Source organism: Martes martes (assembly GCF_963455335.1).
Source record: "Martes martes genome assembly, chromosome: 1".
Classification (NCBI taxonomy): Eukaryota; Metazoa; Chordata; class Mammalia; order Carnivora; family Mustelidae; genus Martes; species Martes martes.
In genome coordinates, this window is record NC_137888.1 from 175,417,127 (window position 1) to 175,442,659 (window position 25,533).

General features: G+C 41.0%; 1 protein-coding gene across 1 annotated transcript in view; it reads right to left on the bottom strand.

Moving 5' to 3' along the window:
- CHL1 (cell adhesion molecule L1 like) overlaps positions 1-25,533 on the bottom strand; it is a 167,174-nt gene that overhangs the window by 32,748 nt on the left and 108,893 nt on the right. The window contains exons 9-13 of the mRNA XM_080826350.1: positions 17,612-17,796; positions 10,564-10,695; positions 4,995-5,135; positions 4,330-4,441; positions 2,185-2,351 (exon numbers count right to left, since the gene is read on the bottom strand). Coding sequence (XP_080682476.1) covers positions 2,185-2,351; positions 4,330-4,441; positions 4,995-5,135; positions 10,564-10,695; positions 17,612-17,796 — 737 coding nt within the window. The remainder of the gene's footprint in view (positions 1-2,184; positions 2,352-4,329; positions 4,442-4,994; positions 5,136-10,563; positions 10,696-17,611; positions 17,797-25,533) is intronic.

Genomic DNA, 25,533 nt, shown 5'->3' on the forward strand with positions numbered 1-25,533 from the left:
ACACAGCTCAGAAGGGACCCTGTATGTAGCAAGTACTCAACACATATTTGATGAAATTCTTGTTGAATGAGGTACAGAGAGTGATATTTTAAAAGTAAATTAGTGGTATCCACAATATGTAGCTCAAAAATCTAACGTCACATTCAAATATATCAAATAAATTCAATTCAATTATAAATCAAATAAATTAAAAAGAATCACATTGGGCTGTCTTAAAAAACATTTCCTCATTATGACTGTTTCAAAATATAGGATCCTTACTCCTAGAGGCTATATTAAGGGTAGATACACTTTACCTTGCTGTACCACTTGGTAACCCTCTCAGAGATCAAGTCTCATGAGCTGACCTCCAATTCCACAATATGTTTAGTGCAATTCCACAGTATGTTTAATATTCACTATCTACATGTTACTACATGCACTGATTGAAAATTGAAAGTGAGAAAAAAATTGATTATTCAATATCCCAAGCATGAAGCTTTTAGAAATTATTTAACTGAATTCATTTTAAGTGACTTATTAAACATCTACTCCTATTTCTAAATTTAAAGTCAGAAATGCACTTATTAATAATAACTGATACCATCTAATAAACCACTTATCCTATTGACCAGGACCTCTACAAATACTACTATTTTCACCTTCCAGAGAACATAAGGCTAAAATGAACTTAAGCAACACCGAAGTTTCCCAACTGGTAAGGGGTTGAAGCTAGAATCTGAAACTAAGTTTGACGGCGACCAAAGTTCTTGCTTTCAAACACTGTAAGATGTAGCCTCTCATTCAACTCTACTCCAGAAATTTCTTTTTTATATACAAAAATTGTGTTTTAATCGTTCACAGATAAGATTCCTATATATGCCTTACATATAAAGTGGGTGTTTAGAGCAGATGAAACATTCATGACCCTGTCCATCTCTCTGTCAATTACAGTTCTGAGGTCCACTTTGGGCCAAACCCTGCATAGGGTGATGGGAAAGTTAAGGTTCATTTGGATTCCAGGCTTCTCTCTCTTTGACTCCGAATCTGACTGAGTCACTAAACTTTCATATAGGTTGGTTTTATAAAGTCTAAAAAAGAATCATCTTCACGGACTTCACAAGGGCATTTTGAAAATTGTCCATGACATATAAACATGTGGGCAGACATGAGAGTTAGGCAGACGTCTGAAGAGAGTATCTTTGTGCTTTAAGAATATAGTTCATGGGGGCGCCTGGGTGGCTCAGTGGGTTAAGCCTCTGCCTTCGGCTCAGGTCATGATCTCAGGGTCCTAGGATCAAGCCCCGCATCGGGCTCTCTGCTCCGCGGGGAGCCTGCTTCCTCCCTCTCTCTCTGCCTGCCTCTCTGCCGGCTTCCGATCTCTGTCTGTCAAAATAATAAATAAAATCTTTGAAAAAAAAAGAAAGAATATAGTTCATGGGGCTGGCATGTTGGATAACTTAGGGTACAAAAAGAAACAAATACTGTAGAAGAATATAAGAAGAAAAACAAGGAACGGAGGGCATGTGTGTGAAGAGAGAGAGAAGAATATCAGGATACCCATGAAAACGATGACTCAACAAATACACTTGTCATTCAGTAGCAGCAGGAGCCGGCTATGATAATGACATGTCACAGAGAATAGAGATCCTCCCTACAATCACGGCAGGGTCTCTCTACTATGTTTTCCTGAAAAGGATTTTTGGAGCAATTTTAAAAGCAAAATACTAGTGAAACCCAGGACTTTGTTCTGAAGAGAGAAAAAAATGCAAAGCTGTTTATGATGCAAGAAGAGGACAAAAAAATTTTCTACCCTATCATGCCCCGGTCTTTATTAAGTTGAACTTTTATGGGTTTGTGAGATTTTTAGCTCCAAGAGTTGATCGCTGGTGACATTATGTTGCGTGGGTTACTGAAACAAAATACAGTCAGAGAAACATCCTCAAATAGTGCATTTTAAATTGTTGCCAGTCATCCCCCAAATACCTAAGTCCCTCTTAAAATTGTAAGAAGCCGTGAACACGTCATCAGCATATCCTATCATTTTTGTGACGGTCTTATCGACGAAACACAATCTGGGAGTTTTGAAATACAGTCTACAAACTTTAACAGGCACTCAATAAATCATATCGTTTCATCTGGGAAAAGGAAGACAACCTGAACCCACGTGAGAATTCATGCAAAGTAAAACCAAAATAAAAATACTTCTAATATCCAAGTTGGCCGTGACTGCAGTTTTTCCTTTAGCATTTTCAACCCAACAAGAGTATGAGCCAGCATCATCTTCTGTGGTGTTGTTGATCTGCAATGTGCCATTTTCATGGACATGGTACCGTCTACCTTCAAGAGGTTTCGCCTCCTCCACCTTCTGCCTATGAACACAGAAAGGGGCATAAATCAATTTGAGACGTGACAGAACTGTAGACTTTCTGAAACGGGTTGCTGATGTCATTCAAGCTTACCCTTTCTTTAGGAGCTCTGGAGACCTTATGAAATGTTCCACTGGAATTTATCTTTTTCCCAGAATGGGTCCTAGCCAAGGTGTATATCTGATGTGCCCAGACAGACTGTGGCTAGAGGTAGAGGAAATTCAGGTCCATACACTATGCTTCTGCTGTATTTCTTGTAGCTATAAGGACCGTTTTTGCATCTGTCCTCACAGCTTAATAAATATTTTCTGGTGTATTGATGGTGAACTCTTTAGTTAATGATCGCTTCAGGGTACTAAATGGGAAAGCTAGTAATTGAAAGAGATAATGAACCTTCTGAACCTCCTGCCGTCCTGGGGGGACATTGGTCATTCAGAAATATTACAGGCCAGGAAGTAGTTCCTGTCCTGTGGACATGGATTACATTTGCCCTTATCAACCCAGAGTCATTTTCTCCTACATTCATCCATTTTCTGAGCATTTGCTGCCAAATCTTGATTTACCCAGTACACTGCACAATAAGAGGCTCTGCTGGAACCAAAAAAAAAAAAAAAAAAAAGAAATCAGAGGGTAAACTCTGGCTGCCATTCACGTAGGACTTTCCAGAGCTCGGGACTAGGGTAAGGCCAGTGAGGCACTTGCCTCAGAGGCAAAATGTAAGGATTGCCAAAAAATCTCAGGACTCAAGATAAATAATGTTTTATTTTATTTTTACTTATTTATTTTTTAAAGATTCTATTTATTTGTCATAGAGAGAGTGCACAAGCAGGGGAAGTGGCAGGCAGAGCAAGAATCAGGCTCTCCGCTGAGCAGGGAGCCCGATATAGACTCAATCCCAGGACCCTGGGACCGTGACCTGAGCCGAAGGCAGCCACTTAACCAACTGAGCCACCCATGGGTCCCAAGATAAATAATATTTTATTTGAGTATTTTTAAAAATAAAAGCATTTTAAAAACCCACGATGAGCAAAATATCCAATCTTTAAATAAAGATGGGATCTGACCTGTACTTGCGTCACCCTGCCTCTCCCTCCTCACTCTAATCTCAGCCCTGCAGAGCCATGGCAGGCTTATTTCAGAACAGTTCTTCCAAGCTTCTCTGGTGAAGTAAGAAATATGGCAGATCCACAAGAGGTATCTGGACTTATTACACCAATTGATAAATTGAAATAAAATTCAAAAAACATGTTGGAAAAGTTTTAAGCATATGTGTTTGGAGCCAAATGCATGCTTAGATAATTATTTGGGAAAGACCCAAAATGACAACAAAAAAGTACAGTTAAGTCTGAACAGCACAGGTGTGAACTGTGTGGGTCCACCTGTATATGAATTATTTTCAATTAAATATACTGGAGAAATTTTTGGAAATATGCAACCACCTGAAAGAACTCACAAACTGTGTAGGCCTAGAAATATAGAAAAACATTTGAGAAAAAGAGCTATTATTATAATAATATAGTATGTGATACATATAACATATGAAATGCGTATTGATCAATTATATTCTGGGTGAGGCTTCTGGTCAACTGTAGGCTATTAGTAGTTAAGTTTTGGGGGAGACAAAAGTTTTCAGTTGCAAGGGGGATCAGTCCCAACCTCCACAATGTCCAAGGGTCAGCTGTGATAGATGACTTTCAATATACCCATAATGAAAAACCAAACCTATCTGTAAAATCGTCTTGGTAATCACTTCAATTCTTTGCTTTCCTTTGTAAGCAGAAATGGCTCTCCCTAATCTCCCCAGGAGAGAAAAATCCTACACATCTAGTCAACAGTTTCAGGAGAGGTAGGTAATTAAGTTTGCTCCCTTATTTCTCAGAGGCACTGGCCACATGTAACAGTAGCCTGTCAAATGATGGATGAAGACACAAGGTGAAATCCACCACTGACATTCTCTCAAGAAAACCTTGTACCAGCTTACCAGGACACCGTTGCCTCAGGTGAAGCAAAGAACTCGCAGTGTAAGAAAGCGCTGTACCCAACCACCGTCGCATAGTTCTCTCCATCTTCGGTTTGTATCAGTGGACGGACATCTATTTGAAAATGACATAAATACGGTTGTCAACATTCACGTAAAAAATAATGTGCACACCTTAGGTTTTTCTGTATCCTAGTCATATTAACAGAAAGGGGAGACAGCTGAATACTGCAGTATAGATTCCTGAATTAGAAAAATATCCAAATTCAGTCCATTTTTGAAAGTATAATTTTAGAAGCGCCTGGGTGGCTCAGTCGGTTAAGAGTCTGACTCTTGATTTTGGCTCAAGTCATGATCTCAGGGTCATGAGATCGAGTCCCGCATCAGGCTCTGTGCCAAGTGGGTAGTCTGCTTAAGATTCTCTCTGTCCCTCTGTCCCCTCACCCGACTTGTGTGCTCACACGCGCTCACACAAACACACACACTCTCTCTCAAAAATATAAAGAAAAAAAAGTATAATTTTAGTATGGAGGCCAATGTCCAAATGTAAGGTGAAAGGTACTTTGATGATATTCCTCCCAAGTTTTATGTGTCTGGAATTCAGCCTACTAGTGTGCATGACCTTGAACGTCTTCCCTTAGGAAACAGCAGGTAAACAGTCTGCTTACCTACAACGTCGATATTGGCATTGGCAAGGATAGTACCATGGACATTTGATGCTTCACACTGGTACACAGCAGTGTGATTCGGTTGCAGGTTGGTAAAACTGATTTCCCTGGGGGAGACAACATCACCAGCAAATGGATTTTCTGCAAGAGATTAAAGAATGTCAGTTTGATAAAAAATAGGACATAAAATATTTATATGCCATTTATTAAATGTGTCACACAGTATTTATATTTTAAGACCAGTTTAGGTGAATAATAGTTCACTGAAGCCAATTTGTAGAATTTCTTTGCATCAACCATGGGCTTTTCTTTCCAGACCCTTCAATTTCAATCTTCCTTCAAATTAATATTTACTGCTAAAATATTTGTTGATCTCTAGCTCATTGCCCCTCCCTATCCAAACCCATAAATAAAATTTCAGATTTTCTGTTCAGCACTCAAGTCCCACTATAACTAAACCTCACTTACTCTTATATATTTAGGTCCTGATACTGCCAACACAAATCACATGATCAGCATGGAGCGAGCCCCCCAGTCCACCAACACTGGCTCCTTTGTTCCCATTTGACACTTCTGTTCCTCTATATGATTGTTCTTCCCCATGCCATTTTCTGATCTATATCATTCGTTTCACTTGTCTTGCTTTGCCATTTAACCACTTGGATACACAGCTCATGTATTTTGTTTTCTCACAGTAAGGGTAAATACTTCTTGAGATCAGGGGCTAGATTTTCTATGTTTTGGCAAAAAATCCAGCCAATAAATCCTGACCCAGGTATAATTCTGGGAATATCTTTGGGAAATTAGAAAATCTAATATTTCGAGTACATTTATTAAGGGTCAAAGAACTCTGTTGGAAACAGCATATGCGCTCTCACAAACACGGCTCAGAACCTGCTAGATTAGCACTAACACGGCCATTGTAGAAGGAGGGACTGGATTTTGAAGAAATGAATGACACATGCCAAATCCCGTGGCCTTGCTATGACACTACAAACGAGCAGTGTAAAGGAAATATTAGCTAGGAATGACAACTGAGAAGCACAGATGTTAAAATTTTTAATTTAAGTAACATTACAAGGCGCACCCGGGTGGCCCACTCAGTTGAGCGTCCAACTCTTGATTTTGGTTAGGGTCATGATCTCAGGGTCGTGAGATCAATCACCACGTTGGACTGAGCGTGGAGCCTGCTTAAGATTCTCTCTCCCTCCCTCTGCCCCTTCCTGCTCTCACTTTCTTTCTAAATATAAATAAAAATTTTTTAAAAACCTGAAAAAAGTAAATGACATTACAAGATTATCAAGAAACCTAATTTTTTTCCTTATTGTGTCTCTATTTTGTGTGTGTGTGTGTGTCTCTATTTTTTTAAAAAAGATTTATTTATCTGAAAGAGAGAGCATGAGCAGGGGGGAAAGGGTAGAGGGAGAAGCAGACTCCCCGCTGAGCAGGGAGCCCAATGTGGGGCTCTATCCCAGCACTCCAGGACCGTGACCTGAGCCGAAGGCAGACACTTAACTGACTGAGCCACCCAGGAGCCCTTATTGTGTCTCTATTATACAAAATAGTGACTGTATTAAGTTTTGGTTTATAGAAAACATAGAGCATTGCTTATTAAAATAGAAGATTTTTTGTATACATTTGGTAGTCAAAAATGAACAAAATTTTACACTTGACTGTGAACTCCACATAGACAAGACCTCGTCTGTGCATTGTATACAGTGTCCCCAGTGCCTGCTTTTCAGGCACAGAGGAGGCAGCTGGAAAATATTTCCTGAAATGATGGAAAACCATTTATGTTGGGTGGCATTTTATTCCTAGAAGGTCTTTGTGGTAGGCAGAGTAAGAGCCTCCAACAGATACCCATGTTCTAATTTCTACCACTACAAAATATTATACCTTCCATGGCAAAAGGGACTTTGCCGAGATGATTAAGGACCTTGCAATGGAGGTATTATCCTGGATAATCTAAGTGGGCCCAATGTAATTACATGGCTCCTTAAAATCAGAGAAGCTTCCTTGGCTGTGGCCAGAGAAAGGGAGACGGGGCTAGGGTAGGATGGTCAGATATGCAATGATGCTGACTTTGGAGATGGAGAGTCATGCGCCAAGGATTGTGGTCTGTCTCTAGGAACAGGAAAAGGCAAGGAAAGGGAAGGGAAGGAAGGGAACACAGCATGGCTGACACCCTGAGTTCAGCCCAAGGAGGTTTGGCTAGACTCCTAATCTATAGATTGTAAAATAATACATGTCTACTGTCTCAAGCCACTAAATTAGTGATCATTTGTATAGCAAGAGTAGAAAATTGGGACAAACCTGCAGGGTAGTTTATCTCTTGAGAATGGCCAGGATGAGTTGTTCTTTGAAGTTTTTTAAGGCTGCAAAGGACTGAACCTCTGACCTGATTCTGCATGCCCACATGGACACCCAGATCTACAACTTTCAGAGCTCACCCCATCGTTATCTTTAAACTCCTTATGTCATCTGCCCATGGTAAACCCTGATTCAACAGCATTACAAAAAGAAGAAATGAAACTATAGCCTCAGATTTGAGATGACACAGAGCTAATATGCATGGCTCCACATTGCCCTTCAGGAGAGGTATGGCAACTAGAGAGCGTTGCTGCATACGGGTCAAGGATAACAAGAGCTCCTGGTATTCAAGAAAGTCAGTTCTGCATCAACATCAAGCAAAACACACTAGTGCTGTCATCAGTTGTCTTTGGTCAGCTCAGTGGGTGATAATGCAATAAATATGGTGGGAGAAACTTCAGCTCTGACAATCATTTCTGGGTTCCATGTCTAGCTCTAAATATACTGGGGTTGTGTCCTCAATCAAGTAGCATGACCTCCCTGAAACCTTAGTTGCCACACGTGCAAACTGGAGAATAAAAAAAAATAAAAATAAAAAATCTCTTCTGCAGGGCTTGTAAGAAAGCTCGCAGATACTGCATGCAAAGTATTTAAAAAAGGTTAGGACTGTTACCAATACTAGTAACCTGTTTCATTGAATTTTGAAATACTACATATAAAGGATACAGAATTGCTAGACCTGTAAGCTCAGAGAGATTTCAGATCCTGTAGTTAGCCCACCATCACCAAGCATCCCAACCTATAGATGGTTACAACCATTTGCAGGGGAGCAAGGAGAGCTGTGGTCAAGAGCTGTGGAAGGAACACTGAGCTTAGACTGTGAAGATGTGGCTTCAGTTCTATACCTGCCATTATTCAGCTGTGCTGCCTCGTGTAAGTTTATTTTCAGCCTTGACCTCCCCATCCAGGAACAAACCTACTGGCTCTACTTTGAGAAGACATCCAGAACCTAACCATTACTACCACCAACCCAGCCCTCAGCTCTAGGGTCTTTCAGGCCACTTCTAGCTGGAGTAGTCATGCAGTCGCTTCTCCATTCAGTGGTCGGAACAATCTTTTGTTAATAGATTACACCACATCTTTCTTCTGCTCAAGACCCTCCATGTGCTGCCCATCTTATTTGTGACAAAATCATCAGTCTCCAGTCAGGTTTTCACCTTGATATGCATGATAGGGCCCCTGTACCTGCTGACTGATCTCACATCCTAGCACTGCCCACTCACTCAGCTTCAACCACCCCGGACTCCTTGCTTGACATCAACACTCTGAACACACCTCAGGGTCTTTGCACTCACTGACCTCTTTACCCTGAAAGCTCTTCCACACACATATATTTCCATGGCCACCTCCCTCACCTCCTTTAGGCCTTCTCCTTAAAGGTAAATTACCACAGGGGGCTTACTAGTATTATCTTAAAATAAAGTAGCAGCTCTAGGTCCTGAACTATTACACTCAGTCCTTACTCAGCTATTTTTTATTTCCACACTAAGCACACGTTTATGTGCTTATTTGTCTATTGATTGACTCTCCCAGCTAGGTTCATTTTATTCACAGCTACCTCCCAAGCAATAAGGCCAGTCAGCACCTGGCACAAAGAACGTGTTCAATAAATATTACTGAATGAAAGAATCAATCGGCTAAATATGAATAATTGTACCTCCATTAAGAATGTTCATTTGGGGATTCAAAGCAATATGTGAATGTCCTTCATAAACAGTCAAGTGCCATTCAGATATACAATTTTATGATTTTATGGTCCAGAGAATCTGCATTCCTTATTTCAGCATCCTCAACATTCTTTATAAACAGTTGTTTTCATCTCCCTCGTATCTACCTGAAGTCTTTTCTCTCATTTCTTAGTCTGCTCTCTTGAGGAGATGACCAAAAAAATCTCAGATTTGAGGATATTAATAATGAGGGCGAAGGTTTCCTGAGTGCTTGCTATATGACAACAATAACAGTAAACAATAGTTTAGGAGTGTCCCTGTCCTGAGCATTCTCTGCATGGTATTTTCTTTAATCCATATAGCAACCCAAGAGTTGCTGCAATTTTCACGCCCATTTTACTGATGAGGAAGCAGGTTTTAAGAGAGTCAGTAATAGGCCCCATCACACAACTAGTAAATGGTAGAGCCTAGAAGCAAACAGAGGCATTCTGGCCCCAGAGTTTATAAACTACCACAGTGTTCTACAGATAAGCCACTATCCTAGGGGGCTGACCTCATTTACCTCATCCAATCACAACCAACTACCATTAGCTCTGTCGTGCTGTTAAAAAACTAAAGCTTCGGGAGATTCAGTAAACAGCTCAAGATCACACACCTGGGGAGGTGCACAGCCTAGATGGGACCTTAGGTCTATGGACCACCTGGATGTCTACCCTTGACATGAGTGGGTCCAGGACAAAAGGGTCTTATGAAAGCAACAGATAACAAGTAAACACTCAAAATTAAGATAATCAACTGACAAATTTGTTCTATCCTACTTTCACAAAGACATTCAAATTGACCAGACCTCTAGGTTCAAATTGAAGATTTTTGGACTTCGCAGAGTTCTTAGCTTGAAATGGTAGAACAAGAATCAGTCTTCAGCCTTTATGCATCCCCTGTGGGAGGGCTCAGAGTTGACTGGACAGGGGATTTTCTGGTCTTGGGTACTACTGGAGCTCCACTGAGAACATGTAGGGAGCCAGGGGCAGGGGATGTGCGTCCAAGCTCTGCAGGTCTCACTGGCCCATGAATTCCTCAGATAATGGAGGAGGCCGGCATGACCAAAGGATGGCCAAAGTAGGTGCTTGTAAAGAGCAGAATCCAGGGCAGGGCTGCTGTTGCCTTTGTCTACGGTTAAGTCCTGACTTCCAACCTATGCTCTCAACCACTAAGTCGCTACGCCTATTTCTCCTCAGGGAGAAAGAAAGTGGACTCTCTTTCTCATATACCTGCTTTATTTTCTCAACCATATTTTTATATACAATTAATGTAATGACCCAATGAATACAAATATTATTTATGGCTTCTCCATAAATCAGAGCATAAATCAAACTGCTTCGAAAGACGCAATTATGGATTCACTAAGTAGTTCTGTCCCGATGGTCCAGCCACTTCCCACCTGCTTTTTTACACAAACGCAGGGTGTCCGACTATCAACCATCCCAGCATACCATTGCCTTCAGCACTGAATCAGAAGTGTTTTCACTCACTGTCAATCGGGGAGCCATTGACTCTCCACTTAATTGTGGGCTCAGGTTCTCCTTCTGCCTCACATAACAAGATACCACTGCTCCCAGTGCTATACACACCACTCTGAGGTTTCTTTGTCCAGCGAGGAGGCTCTGGAAGTAAAGTGAAGAGATCATGAGTGATTTTATCTGTATCAGAAGGTCCAAACATGATAAGGCCTGTATTTCTATAATGCACCAGCAGATGGCAGACACAATAAAGTGGTCCACGCTAGCTCTTTTTGGTACTTGCTCTGTAAGGCAAGGTGGGCACTGTTTGTGTGTTATAGGGTGTGTGTGTATGTGTGCATGTGTGATCTAATTTGGACTTTTTGCATGTATAATAAAATCAGCATATATACAATCACTTCATTCGGCAACACAAGTATCTATCCCATTAACAGAAAATGAAGGAGGGATAAGCAGATGGTTAAGTTTATTTAGTGCTGGCTACAGCTTATTTTCAAGCTGCAGCAAGGCATCCAAAAAGGCTGATATTCGATAAACGAATTTTCAGAATTTTTAAATGAAATTAAAATGTTCAGCATTTATCTTAAATATTGCCTAATGATCTTGTAGCATTTATATATCCATATTTAATTATCTTAAAAATTTGGGAAACATGATTTTCCTAGAGATTATTTTTTTGTAAGGCAGGGAGAAGGAAGCCTAAAAGCAATATTTAGCTTATTGTCCTCAAAACAATGGGGGAAAAGGTGTATTTAAGTTACTTGCTTCTTCACATGCCCTAATGCTCCAATAGTATAATTCTAAGTGGTGTTTCAGGACAGAATGAGACACTTGTCTTTAGTGCAAACAGGACTGCCTTACTGTGTCACCTTAAGTATATTACTATGTCAGGAGTGGATAAAAGATTTAGATTAAAGTGTGGATGGTTTGGATAATTTGATTCCAGAAAAAAAATTGCACAATACCTGCGGGTAGTAACTCCCATTAAGTGTTGCTTGGTTATTTCCCCCAAGACATTTTCGGATTTCCATTTTTGTCAAAAAGAAAACTCTTTTAGAGATACATATATGTGTAAAATGAAAAAATGTCATTTAAACGGCTTTTTTTTTTAAAGTAAAGAGGAAACAAAAAGATTATTGAAATGAAAATGCCTATAAATGCACCAAGAAAAACAAAAATATACAAATAACCCTAGCAAATTCAAGTCCGAGCGAGAGACTTGCCCTAGTAATTATTCCATGGGGTGTGGGCTTAGTTACAAAATCTTAAATTAAAACTGTGTATTCATAATCTACAATCTGCAAATATTTAGTCATGTAGGTTAAAATGTAAACATCCAAATTTTAAACTGTATATGACTCTCTGAGATGTGTGTGTATGTGCGGGGTCTATGCTCATTTTTGATGTTATTGTTACTTTTATCTTTTCACACAACCACAATAAAATTAAGCATTTGCGCTAGAGAAAAAAGTTTCATGAACATGAAAATTTCCTTGTTTACAACAGCAAACTAAGACTATTGTTCTCAGAGCAAAAATTAAATGTAAGAGCATAAATTGTAGGGGTATAATATACAGCATGTTGACTATAGTCAACATACTATATTGTATATTTGTATTGCTAAGAGAATAGATCTTTAAAGTCCTCATCACAAGAGAAAAAAAAAAAACATTTGTCACTATGTGGCCATGGATGTTAACTAGACTTAATCTGGTGATCATTTTTTAATACATACAAATATCGAATCATTATGTTGTACACCTGAAATTAATGTTATCAATGATATTTAAAATAATTAAATAAAGAAGATCGTGTGATGATGACATTTCTTTAAATATACACACATAAGAAAATCAGGATTTTATTTGTATTGTCACCCTACAAATATCATTAACCCCTAGGTGTCCACATTAAGCTTAAGTTATCAGCCTATCCAACTCTCCTTGCAGACCAAGGACTGAGCCTTGGAGATGCCATCTAACTTGCTCAGTGTCAATAAAAAAAGAAGCCCCATTCTTTTTTTTTTTTTTTTTAAGATTTTATTTATTTATTTGACAGAGAGATACAGACAGAGAACACAAGGAGACAAAGCAGCAAGCAGAGGGAGAGAGAGAAGCAGGCTCTCTGCCAAGCTGAGAGCCCGATGCGGGACTTGATCCAGGACCCTGGGATCATGACCTGAGCCAAAGGCAGCCGCTCAACCAACTGAGCCACCCAGGTACCCCAAGAAGCCCCATTCTGTGTTCTTGACACTCCATGGATCTGCAGACCTACAAACTGAGCAGCGCTGAGATCCAGTATAAATGTGATGTTATTCCTAGTTAATTACTATTTTATTAATTTGGACCACTGATAGAAACCAAGGCCATATTGCTTTACCAACTTCAACTTTGTGCTTCCAAATCCAAGCTGCTCCAACATCTATCCCCTGGAGGCTGATACCAAGATTTCATATATTCACTAGAAATCATCACTAAATCATCATTAAACCTTCTCCCTTTTGGATAAGCTTTTATATATATATAAATGCTTGGGCATTTGTTTTTATACTTCTCAGATAAATGAAGAGCCAGGGTGGATTCTTAGTCTTCCTTGTGTCACCTCTGCTTGGCACCGTAAGAACAGACACATGTGGATAATTATGAGTTGAACGGAAATGATAGATCCCTAAAGGCTACAGTGAAAAAGGCACAGGGAGGAAAGAAGGAGTCCTGGATAGGAGGGAATCATTCACTTCTAGTAATTCACAATCTCATAATTTCATGTCTTGGTTGCACACATTTAGCTAGTTGCTATTTTGTTCACAAAAGAACACACAGTGAGCCTGAGGGCATTGGCTATGGGTCAGGATATTTTTGGTGAGTGAAGTAACGCTAGGGACGTGCAGGAATAGAGAACAAATGTTTTCCCAAGCTTAGAACACGTAACTCAATTCCTGAAAGGTAAGATCTGGTTGAAACGATGAAAAAAATGCTCAAGAAAAGGTGGGGGGAGGCTAAATTGGAAAATTCTGAGAGACAACATCATCACTGAATCCCATTCTTCTATTATCCTATGATACGTGGTAACTGATAAAAACTACTTATGTTGAAACTTTACTCATTTTGTCATAATTGTAAATAAAAAAATGATAATTTCTCCATGCTGTTAAAAACTGAGATGCAAATGACTGAACATTCAGAATATAATAAGCAAGTTAATTAGAGACGTTTATCACTGTAAGGAAAATGAAGTAATATAAGATAGGAAATTTGGTATCTATGAAACAACACGGAGGCTATTTTCTTAGTTAACAGATTCCTACTAAATACCTATATTCTATTAAATCAAAATTGCTAGGTTCATCAAACTTGGACTTAATTGTAACTTTTTAGAAATAACAGCTTATTTGAAAAGGAGGTTTTCTTAAGTATATCAATGAATTACATTTGAGTTCATGATATCTTCTTAAGATCATTATGGGTATGTAACTATATACAAATATTTTCCTATTACACTAAAATTTAAAAGTCTTAAATGATTCCAAAGTCTACTACATGAATGCTGTTGGTGAGAGTCTTTTTAAATAATTAGTTAAAATGTGATTATGGTTGGGGCACCTGGGTGGCTCAGTGGGTTAAAGCCTCTGGCTTCAGCTTAGGTCATGATCCCAAGGTCCTGGGAGCCCCGCATCAGGCTCTCTGCTCAGCGGGGAGCCTGCTTCCCCCCCCTCTGTCTGCCTGTCTACCTGTGATCTGTCTGTCAAATAAATAAATAAAATCTTTTTAAAAATGTGATTATGGTCATATTCTGATTTCTGGATTTAGAATATTTTAGATGCTATTTTAATATATCTCCTTATTGGATGTGTAATGTTTATATCATAGATACCTAGAAAGGAAAGCTGTGCCTAGTCAAGACATCCTGGCTGTTTTTATTATAAGTATTACAGAATCTGAAAATGCACATGGTTTTCATATTTAGGATGTTGTAACTTAAATTGCAGAATTTGGTTTTTTTAGTAATAAAGAAAAAATATCACATAGACAGAATACAACATAATATATGCTTAAGCACAAATGGGTGTTTTCAGAATGGAATTGATTTTCAAGGTTCACAGTAGCATCGTTCTGTGATCCTACGGTAACCCTTGTTATTTCATTTGAGTTTCTAAACAAGAGACCAAAAAAAAAAAAGGGGGGGGAAGAAGGTGCAGGAAAGCAGAAGACAACTGAATAAAAGTAAGTTCATCTATGCTTATGATTAATGAGGCTTATATTTACTGCTTTCACACTTAAAAAGAAAGAAAAACTGACTTCTTGAGCCCAATTTGCTTTTCAGTTGCATATGTGAAGAGAAACGCCTAAAAACATACAACTGAGGGCACATTTAGTAGCTTCTCATTAAGGAGAAAAGATTAAATGTTCCTGATAAAAACATAATTTACATCTCAATAGTGCTAATAGCTGTTTTATGAATAGTGAGGACAATTCATTCAGGAAACCGAGATTCCTTTGGAGTCCTATAGTCAACATTTTAAATTGCGTAATTAAGTTTACATCCTTGACTTTTTTCTTTTTTCTTTTTCTTTTTTCTTTTTTTTTTTTTTTTTTGCAACCCTTGCAATTCTTTTGAAAGCTTCAGTCCTACAGTCAAGAAAACCGTGGCCAGATTGTTAAAATATTCAGCTACCATAGCAATGTTCCAGCCATCTGGAAGGATTTCTAATAGTCAGCAACTTGGAGTAGGAGCAGTTAACAATTAAATATGCCTGGTTTGTGGTTATGTGTTTGCGCTGGGGCAGGGGTAAAAGGTTACAGAAAAATATCCCTGTTGCATGGCGTAGCTGAATTATATAGGAGCACCAAATGATTATTAAAAATATATACACAAACTTCTCAAACTCTTCCTCTCTGAATTTCTTTGTGAAAAATTTAAAGTCAGAGGAATATATCAGTTAGCAGCTGTTGATATTTACACGTAATACTAATAAAAATGAGTAATATTTCTCCTACATAGGTTTTGCTTTTTTTCAATCAAACTAAATGATATTCTCATGTCTGGTTTTCCATTCTTCCTAACTTAACTAATCATATACATCATGGGCTAGATCATGGAAACGCAGTGTTATTCCAAACAGCAGCACGACTAAAACAATTATCTTAACATTTACTTGTAAGTGGAATTTGTGTCTGAGTCTCCATTTTTTTCCCCATTAATTAAAACAGTCAGTCTTTTACTTAGGTGTTCCCTGCACAAACTGAAGGCTTAAGAGGTGAACTTTACTGGAATATAAATGGGAACCCTAGAGCATCAGTCCACTAAATAGCATCCTGAAAGAGACAATTCCTTTCACTAGTTAAGCCTACACAGTACTAAGGAAGTACAAATGCAGTAATCAATCCATTAATTTGATCAATACAGTCAACCAAACCATAGAGAGGAGACTTCGATGTAATCAGACCCACAGAAAGCGGTCTGCGTCAATCAGGTTCATGAGATGCCTGGAGAACTTTCAGGTTCAGGGCAGGAACAGCTCCTATATCTACACGGTATGATATGTAGATTGTTTTTAAATGATGACATCATGGCCTACTTGTTTCTGTGAATACAAGAGATGATAGCTAAACCTCTACTGATTAAAAGGCTTGGATTTACAGAGAGGACTTGAATATAATGTGTATTTTCCATCTTTTGATAGAAAGTTAGTATCTTTAGCACCCAATCTACTCTTTCCTAGTAAGTAATATATTGAATGTCATGTGCACCCAAGATAAGGACAAATAATAATAATAATAATGCACCAAGAAAAGAACTAAGATAATTTGTCTGACACTCTCTTTGAGGAAGAACCTGAGGTACAGAAAGGTGAAACAGGGGCGACTGGATGGCTCAGTGGGTTAAAGCCTCTGCCTTCAGCTCAGGTCATGATCCCAGGGTCCTGGGATCAAGCCCCGCATTGGGCTCTCTGCTCAGCAGGGAGTCTGCTTCCTCCTCTCTCTCTGCCTGCTTGTCTGCCTACTTGTGATCTCTGTCTGTCAAATAAATAAATAAAATCTTTTAAAAAAATTAAAAAAAAAAAAAAAAGAAAGGTGAAACAAATTTATCAAGGACATAGCAAGTTAACCATAAGCCTGGGAAACAAGCTCATCATAATACTCATCATAATAATTCCTTCCTTTGTAATGTTACTTCTATTGTAAGGACCTATTTTATGTTTATATTTTGTCAAGAGGCTTTCATTGAGGTTAAACAAAACCTTGTTTAGCCCTTGAACTGTCCTCACTCCCCTTCCTCCAGGGGATTCACTTAAAGGCAGATCCCGGAAACCAGCTCCGGGTAACAATGCCCAGATACAAAGGTGGGTCAGGCCAGGTGGAGAGATCCGATCAGTAGGGGGTTGCATACTGTCTCCCTAGCTACCAAGGAGTATGGGCCCCCGCCCTTTGGGTACCCTTTTGGCGCCAATCCTAATCAAGGTGTAACAGGCTGATTCAAATGTCTACTAGGGTAAATTATAATTCAATTGGTCACCTAACATCACTGTGGAGTTTCCTGTGTGTGTTACAATCTCATTGGCCACCTGTGCGTGGCCAGGCCCGACCGCATGGTCTTTGCCCTTAAAAGCTAGACTGTGAAACAGACAAGGGTCGCCCTCTCTTGTAAGAGGTGCGGCCCCGAACGTTCGGTTAGATTCTTGATGCTTGGCGCGAAATAAAGCTTTGCTTGACCTTCGCTTTGTATCAGTCTCGCTCCTTTAATCACGGACCCATTATTGGGGCATAACACTATGATTTAATAGTATGTGTTTTATTTGTTTATTATAATAAAAACTATATGTAAGTCATCTGTGTTTAATCTCAAACATGACATCTTTTCTTGCCATTTGTCCCTTTTATAAAGTTCTATGGGATAGATAACAAATCTGGTTCATTGGAGTGTAATATAATCTAGTCCCTACACCAAAATCAGAAGTTCAAATGGCTTACCTGTTCTAACATATAAGCTTTTGAAGTGTAGGTCCACTACACATAGCAATTCACCTTTTTTTTTTTAATAGAAAAATAAATGGGGAATGTACCTTCTACTATAACATGAAAATCATGAGTGGTTGATCCTAAGAAATTGTTGGCTGTGCACCGATAATTTCCTCTGTCCCGGTGGGAGACATTCTCTATCTTCAAAGTCTTGCCATAATTTTCTTTTGTTTCTCTTCCTTTTGGTAAATCGCCACCTATTTTGTTCCAATCAACCTGTGGAGTTGGTCTGCAAAACAATAAATGAGTGATAAATATTTTTTAAAGTGCAAAATTAAATTCAAAGAGCCCCACAGGACACACCCCCTAACACATTGTTTTTATGTATGCACTCAGAGCTCCAGTAAATAAAAATTTGCCTTCCCAGTGCACAGACTTGCACCCCACCACCGATGGCGAACATCAGATTGACTAGGTCTCCTCTACTGAAAGTCCCTTGAATAGTCTGCTTCTACAGAAATCAAGGTGCTTCTATTAAGAGGGCTGACTACTTACAATAGCTGAATAGGTGCGGCTAGATTAAAGGGTGGATAATTGGACTCACAGAAATAACATAAGGTATTTTTCAAATTTTCAATATTTACAAGATATACTTCAAATGTGAAATCTCCTTGTGGGGGATCTGAAGTGGATAATAATCACTGCCCTCTTCCCTGTATGAGTTTGAAAGACAAGATAAAGTAGGACCCAACAGTAAGCAGAGGAAAGCCATGATATCCTCTTAAACCTAATGAAGCTGACAGTGGAGAACACGGCTCTGATGAGACAGCCAAATGTGTTCGCTGGACCTCGAACAGCCTGTTTTAGGTCCAGGTGGGCTCTGCACAGACACGGCCACCCAGGTGGCTTTCTCCCTCTGCTGAGGGAGCAAAGAGGGAATGGACCACATCTCCTTTGCTTAGAAAGATGAGATCACCTGATCAAAACAAACCCAAAAAAGCAAAAACAAAACAAAACTAAAACCAAACTGAACTTGTCACACATCAAGAGCATAACTTTCTCCACTTTAGGGAGGAAAACAGAAGTGCGGAATCAAGCCAGCTGGGTTTAAGAAAAATCCCAGTTCACGAAAACTAGACAAGTGGAGAATGGGGGCTGTAAGGGCCTATTTAGCCAGAGCGGCCCCACCCCGGTTGAACTGCCATTTTGTTGTTTATGCAGTAAAACTTAAATTGACTGGGCAACTTACTTAAATACAAGTCCCAGAAACCAGTCCCAGGTAACAAAGTCCAAATACAAGGGTGGGTCAGGCCAGGTGGAGGTATTCAATCACTGTGGGCGCATACTGTCTCCTAGCTACCAAGGACTATGGGCCCCACCCTTTGGGCACCTTTTGGGCGCCAATTCTGACCAAGGTGATAGGCTGGTTCAAATGTCTACTAGGGTAAATTATAATTCAGTTGGTCACCTACCATGACTGTGCAGCTTTCTCTGTGTGTTACAACTTCATTGGCCATCTGTGCGTGGCCAGGCCCAACCACATGGCCTTTGCTCTATAAAAGCTAGTCTTTGAAACAGAAGGGTCACCCTCTCTGTAAGGGGCGGCCCCGACCGTCTGTTTGATGGTCAGTTTGATTCTTGATGCATGGCGCGAAATAAAGTTTTGCTTGACCTTCGCTTTGTATCAGTCTTGCTCCTTTAATCACGGACCCATTGTTGGGGGACCCAACACTGGGGACCCAACATTGGGGGCTCGTCCGGGATTAAATGACGAGAACTGAGCCAGCATCAGAATTTCTGGGAAAAGCCTCCAGAGGTAAGATCTCGGGATCCTGTATGTCTGTCTGGTTGCGGAGCACCAGGTATGGCCCACCGGGGAAAAGCTGGATGCAGCCATGCTCCCCAGGGCTGGAGTGGATGCGGGGATGCCCCATCCCTCTTCTGGTAGATCGCCTAGGGGTCCAAGTACCCAGGTGGTCAGGGGCCCAAGAAAACCCCCACCAGCGGCAGGCTCTGGATGAGGCCCGCTGGGTCTGGGTCTGTGTGGCTCGTCTCTAGGGGACCAAGAAAATCCCCACTGGTGAGCATCTGTAGGGGGCTGAGAAAACCCCCACCAGTGGCAGGCTGTGGGTGAGGCCTGCTGGGTCTGGGTCTGTGTGGCTCGTCTCTAGGGGACCAAGAAAACCCCCACCAGTGGCAGGCTCTGGGTGAGGGCCACTGGGTCTGGGTCTGTGTGGCTCATCTCTAGGGGACCAAGAAAACCCCACTGGCAAGCATCTGTAGGGGGCCGAGAAAACCCCCACCAGCAGCAGGCTCTGGGTGAGGGCCACTGGGTCTGCAGTTGTTCTTGTCGTGTCTTTTTGTTGCCTGTTTTGTTGTTCATTCCTAGGGGGCTGAGGAAACCCCCACCAGCAGCAGGCTCTGGGTGAGGGCCGCTGGGTTTGCGGTTGTCTTTGTCTTTTTGTAGTCTGTTGTGTTGTTTGTTGTGTTTGAAGGAATGGGGCAAGCAGAGAGTAAGGGGACTCTTGACTTTCATCTCTCTGTTCCTCCTAATAGATGTGGGGCTTTTCCCTCACTCATTTCGTGTGTTAATGGTTATAACTGGAGCCAACTGTGGTTAGTCTAACTCGAGACAGAGACTTTAAGGAATATTCCCAAGCAGCTGCCAAAACAAACTTTGTTTTGGGGACATTCCTTGCCCTCTCTGGCCTGACGTGGACTGCCTAGCCCCTCCCGCTTGCTGGCAGGAAAGCGTGGCATCTGCTCCTCTCCTGGAGCTGATGAGCTCTAGACCTGGGAACCTTTTCTCTGCCCTCTGGTGGCACTTTGTTCTTTTCTTCACTGCTGGGAAACAAGAAGACCTGGACCTAACAGCCCCCACTCCGGATCTTCCCACCCTGGTCTCAGGTAAACACTCAAAGCAGAGTGGGCCCAGGTGGAATGCAAATCAGTATTTGACCTAATTAAGTTTGTTGGGTTAATTAGGATAAACATGTCTTTTGAGTTAACAGTAGTAAATGTGAAACTTCACAATTTTTTTTACTTAAGATCAAATAAGCTCATGCTATTTGTTAAAATCTGTTAAAATCTGTATTAAAATCTGTTGAAATCTATTAGCAAAGAGATGACTAAACTGATGGTTAATTGTCTGTCTCAAAGTTTTAATGGGGTAATTGTTAAAGTAGCTTTCAAAGTCTTTGGTAACCTGAAACTTTAAACCAAATGGGATAAAATGCTAGAGCGCTGGTTGCTGGAACTAGGTTTGTGCTTTTGAAATCTGTTGGTAAACATGTTTTGTGCTTAACTGATTCATAAATTTGCCTTCAAAGAATTCTGTTGTAACAGTTCATAATTGGTTTATATTTAGTCTTCAGTAGAGGTTAAGTATTTCTAAGAATACAAAATTCTGCTAAGTGTAACTAAGACTGATGGAAATAAGTGAAGCAACTCTGTATGTAGAAAAGTAGGAGATATGTAAAAAGAGAGAAAAAGACTAGTGCCTGATCCTGTTCGAATAAGAAAGAAAGAAAAACAGCCCCATGGCCACTGTCTGAGCTAGTTCCATTCCTAAAGAATGGAAGGGGAGACTGATCACCTCCCATTAGCCAGGGATACCCAGAGTGGGGTGTCCAAACCGTTTGAATCTGAAGAGTGCCTGACTATGTGAATGTGTCTGTATGGCTCCCCCGCTTCAGCCACGGAGTCTGAGCGGGCTGCACCCTGAGTCTCGCGGGGCGTCATATGGCATAACGGTCATCTACTCCATGGAGTAGCCTGGTCTGAGGCTTATACAGACAGACCTTAGCTAAGACGCTCCTAAGTTCCCATGAGGGACGAGAGCAGGACAGCATCTGAAAGATTCCCCTCCCTTTGTCTGCGACAACATTCACGATGGGAGGGAAACCCCATAAACTCACTATCTTAAGACTGCATGCTTAAGAATAAAAAAAAAGGAAGGACATTGGTAAAAAAAAAGGAAGGACATTGGTATAAAAAAGCTGGTTTTCTCTCTGTTTAAAAGGGCAAAGTTTTCTTAGTTAATTGATCTGTTAAAAAAAAAAATGTAAATGGTTTTCTCTTTGCCTGCCCAGAGTTGTAAATGAGAGCTCTTTGACTCATAAGGCTTTTCCTTGATATGCTAAGTTACTCAGGGAGTACTGCTAAAACAATGATACACCTTGGGTTACATTTGGGTAAATGCTGTAACTACTCTAAAGGTTCTATACATTTCCTAAAGTTTTAATGTTTTGATAAGGGTCATCACTTGATATTTAACCATATCTATTCTGAGTTTTTTCATTTGTAATTGTTTTAATTCTCTTGTAAGATGGATTCCGCCCTAAAGGAAATTCATATAGGAGACTTTCAGGACAAATACAGGTCTTTGATATGTTAAAATCCTGGAACTGAAATGGGTAAGAATTTCCAGAAGTAAAAGCTGCATTCAGACTAAACCAGAATTAGTAACACGGGACTAGATGAACTGGAAGGGTGTAATGTTGTGTCTCTTAATGTGACTGGTTCTGTAATGTTTGCCCCTCCAGACTAGGGAAACCTTTTCTTAAGTTATCTGTAACTTACAGAGATGTAAAAGTATTCATTTGTAAACGTATCAAGGCATTCCAACTTTTCTATCTGAACCCTCTGAAACCAAAAGGTCTCAGTAAGTATTCTTTCTTCCGTGGCAATCAGTCATTTGCATAAGTTCAATAAGAATCTGTTCTCCTTGTAACAGGACACCATTGGAAACTGGTTATTTTACCAAGGCTTTGACTGGAATGTCATATTTGAAAAGACTCAGATATGACCAGGCAGTTTAAAGGAACTAAGGTTGACTTTATAAAACCTGGAGCCGTAAAGCCCTTTGGAACTGTTGGCCTGATACCTTGCTTACAGAGTTCCCGGCAGCCTCACCAGGTGAGTAAAGAATGTCACTCCCTGGGAGGGGCAGGACTTCAGGAAGAGTAATTTGCCCAATTTGACAGGTATTGCAGGCATGTCTGATGGCAAGTACGTGACTTGGCTTCTGGCCCGGAGAGGCTACTAAAAGTTCAACCTAGAGATTCCTTATAAAAAGTTCCAGCAAAGCAGATTCTAAAAGATCTATATGATCACTTACTGTTCTTGCTGAGCTTATGTAAATAGTTAGGCCAAGTTTGTTAAAACTGGACTTGTTTTTCAAATGAATTAGTCCTGATTTGACTATCTCTGGAAATGAGGGTTATCTTAGAGAGAAAAACTGTGTTTTAATAACACACCTTTATGGATGTTAAATTCTAGATTTGGTTGTCTTTAAATGTTTGTTTACCTAAGCTAGGTAACTTGAGGTAAACTTCAGAGAAGTTGCACAATAACTAGTGTAGACGATCTTTTCTTTGCCAGTCAGCCCCAGATATAAGGAGGAAACTTCAGAAAATTAAAGGATTTGAAAGGAAGAATCTGACTGAGTTAGTGGGAATAGTGGAAACAGCCGCTGAGGACTATGGGACATGCTTGCGGGGTATAAGAGCTCTCTTACAGACTCTGCAGGAAAAGGGAATCAGGTGTCAGCAACGAAAGTATGGCTTTGCCAGAGCCACACCACTTATTTAGGCTTTGATCTCCAAGAGGGAGTTTCTTGGGACGGTGGGCTACTGTAGGCTGTGGATACCGCAGTTCGCGGAGATAGCCCAACCTCTCTATGAACTGGCAAAGGGAGGAATCTTACAAACAGCTTTACTGAGTGCCCCAGCATTGGCCATCGCAGATGTTACCAAGTCCTTCCACTTGTATGTGGATGAAAAGGCAGGGGTGGCCAAGGGAGTTTTGACTCAGACTCTGGGGCCTTGGCAAAGGCTAGTAGCCTATCTTAGCAAAAAACTAGATCAGTAGCGGCTGGGTTCCCCTTGCCTCTGCATAATTGCTGCCACGGCCTTCCTGGTCAAGGATGCAAGCAAACTGACTTTGGGTCAAAATCTCATCTTGACCACCACCCATGCTATCGAGGGCGTTCTCCGGACTCCACCAGACCGGTGGATGACAAACGCCCGAGTGACGGGGTATCAGGCCCTCCTCAACGAACCAAAAGCGACCTCCCAGCCTCCGGCGGTGCTAAATCCAGCCACGTTGCTACCAGAGGTGCTGGCTGAGCACCCACATGAGTGCGGGGAGGTCCTAACTCGGGTCGCAGGAATAAGGCTGGATCTTAGAGACACTCCCCTCCCGGATGCGGAGATGACTCTGTTCACAGATGGGAGTAGCTACATGGTCGATGGAAAGAGGTATGCGAGAGCTGCAGTGGTTTCTCCCGAGCAGTAACTCTGGACGACAGCCCTGCCACACGGAACCTCGGCAGAAAAAGCGGAGCTGATTGCACTCACCAAGGCACTACAGATGGCCAAGATCACTGCAGGCATTACAGTCTGTCTTAAAAGAGCCCACGCAGGGATCCGGACTGCCCTCACTGAGACAGAGACAGGTAAGGATGTGGAGCCACATCCTTACCAACCTGGGGGCTTGTTTGGATATGCTGCCACCACGTGGGAAACTTGGAGCCTCGCTGGAAGGAACCGTTTACTGTCATCCTCACCACCCCCACGGCATTAAAAGTAGAAGGCATCGGGACCTGGATTCGCGCAGGTCACGTCAAACCAGCCAAGGATGAGGACGCCCCCTAGAGATGGATGCCGCTGCTGATGGACCCCGCCGATTGTGGACTAAAAGCTAAGACTCGGAAACAATTAGTTCATTGAGTTCATTGTTGCTCCTATTGTTAAAATGTAGGTGGGAAATATAGACAATTAGGGCTTGACATACTATTTCTAGAATAAGGGGGGGCTCTGCGTAGCCCTAAGAGAGAAATGCTGTTTCTGGGTAAATCACACTGGAGTCATTAAAACAGTCTGGCAGCCATTAAAAAGGGACATAGAACTGGCTGAAAAAAGTAAAAGATTTGACTAATCTCCAAAGAAAAGGGGGGAATGTAAGGGGCTATTTAGCCAGAGCAGCCCCACCCCGGTTGAACTGCCATTTTGTTGTTTATGCAGTAAAACTTAAATTGACTGGGCAACTTACTTAAATACAAGTCCCAGAAACCAGTCCCAGGTAACAAAGTCCAAATACAAGGGTGGGTCAGGCCAGGTGGAGGTATTCAATCACTGTGGGCACATACTGTCTCCTAGCTACCAAGGACTATGGGCCCCGCCCTTTGGGCACCTTTTGGGCACCAATTCTGACCAAGGTGATAGGCTGGTTCAAATGTCTACTAGGGTAAATTATAATTCAGTTGGTCACCTACCATGACTGTGCAGCTTTCTCTGTGTGTTACAACTTCATTGGCCACCTGTGTGTGGCCAGGCCCAACCACATGGCCTTTGCTCTATAAAAGCTAGTCTGTGAAACAGAGAAGGGTCACCCTCTCTGTAAGGGGCGGCCCCGACCAGTCTGTTTGACCGCCAGTTTGATTCTTGATGCATGGTGCGAAATAAAGTTTTGCTTGACCTTCGCTTTGTATCAGTCTCACTCCTTTAATCACGGACCCATTATTGGGGGACCCAACAGGTGCCATCTATGACTACTGTGATTCAAAAACTATGAGGAGGGTTGTCTGGGTGGCTCAGTGGGTTAAGCTGCCAACTCTTGGTTTCACCTCAGGTCATGATCTCAGGGTCGTGGGATCGAGCCCCCTGACATGGTCCACACTTAGCAGGGAATCTGCTTGAGATTCTTTCTCTCCCTCTACCCCTCCTACCACTTGCTCTGTCTCTCTTTCTCTCTCAAAAAAATAAAATCTTCAAAAAAAAATTATGTGGAAAGCACTGATGGCTGATTTTAACTGATCATGTTTTTATTTCTCCTCTCTAGTTGGGCTACGTGAATGGAATAAACTTTATTTTGCTATTTTTAATGATGCTGCCTTTCCTTCCTCACTCTGTTTTTTTATTATTAATAGTCACAAGACATTGATATGTTCTAAAGATGGGCATTATTATCATCACTTTACCAGTGAGGATTCTGAAGCTCCAGGAGGTTAATTAATTTGCTTAAA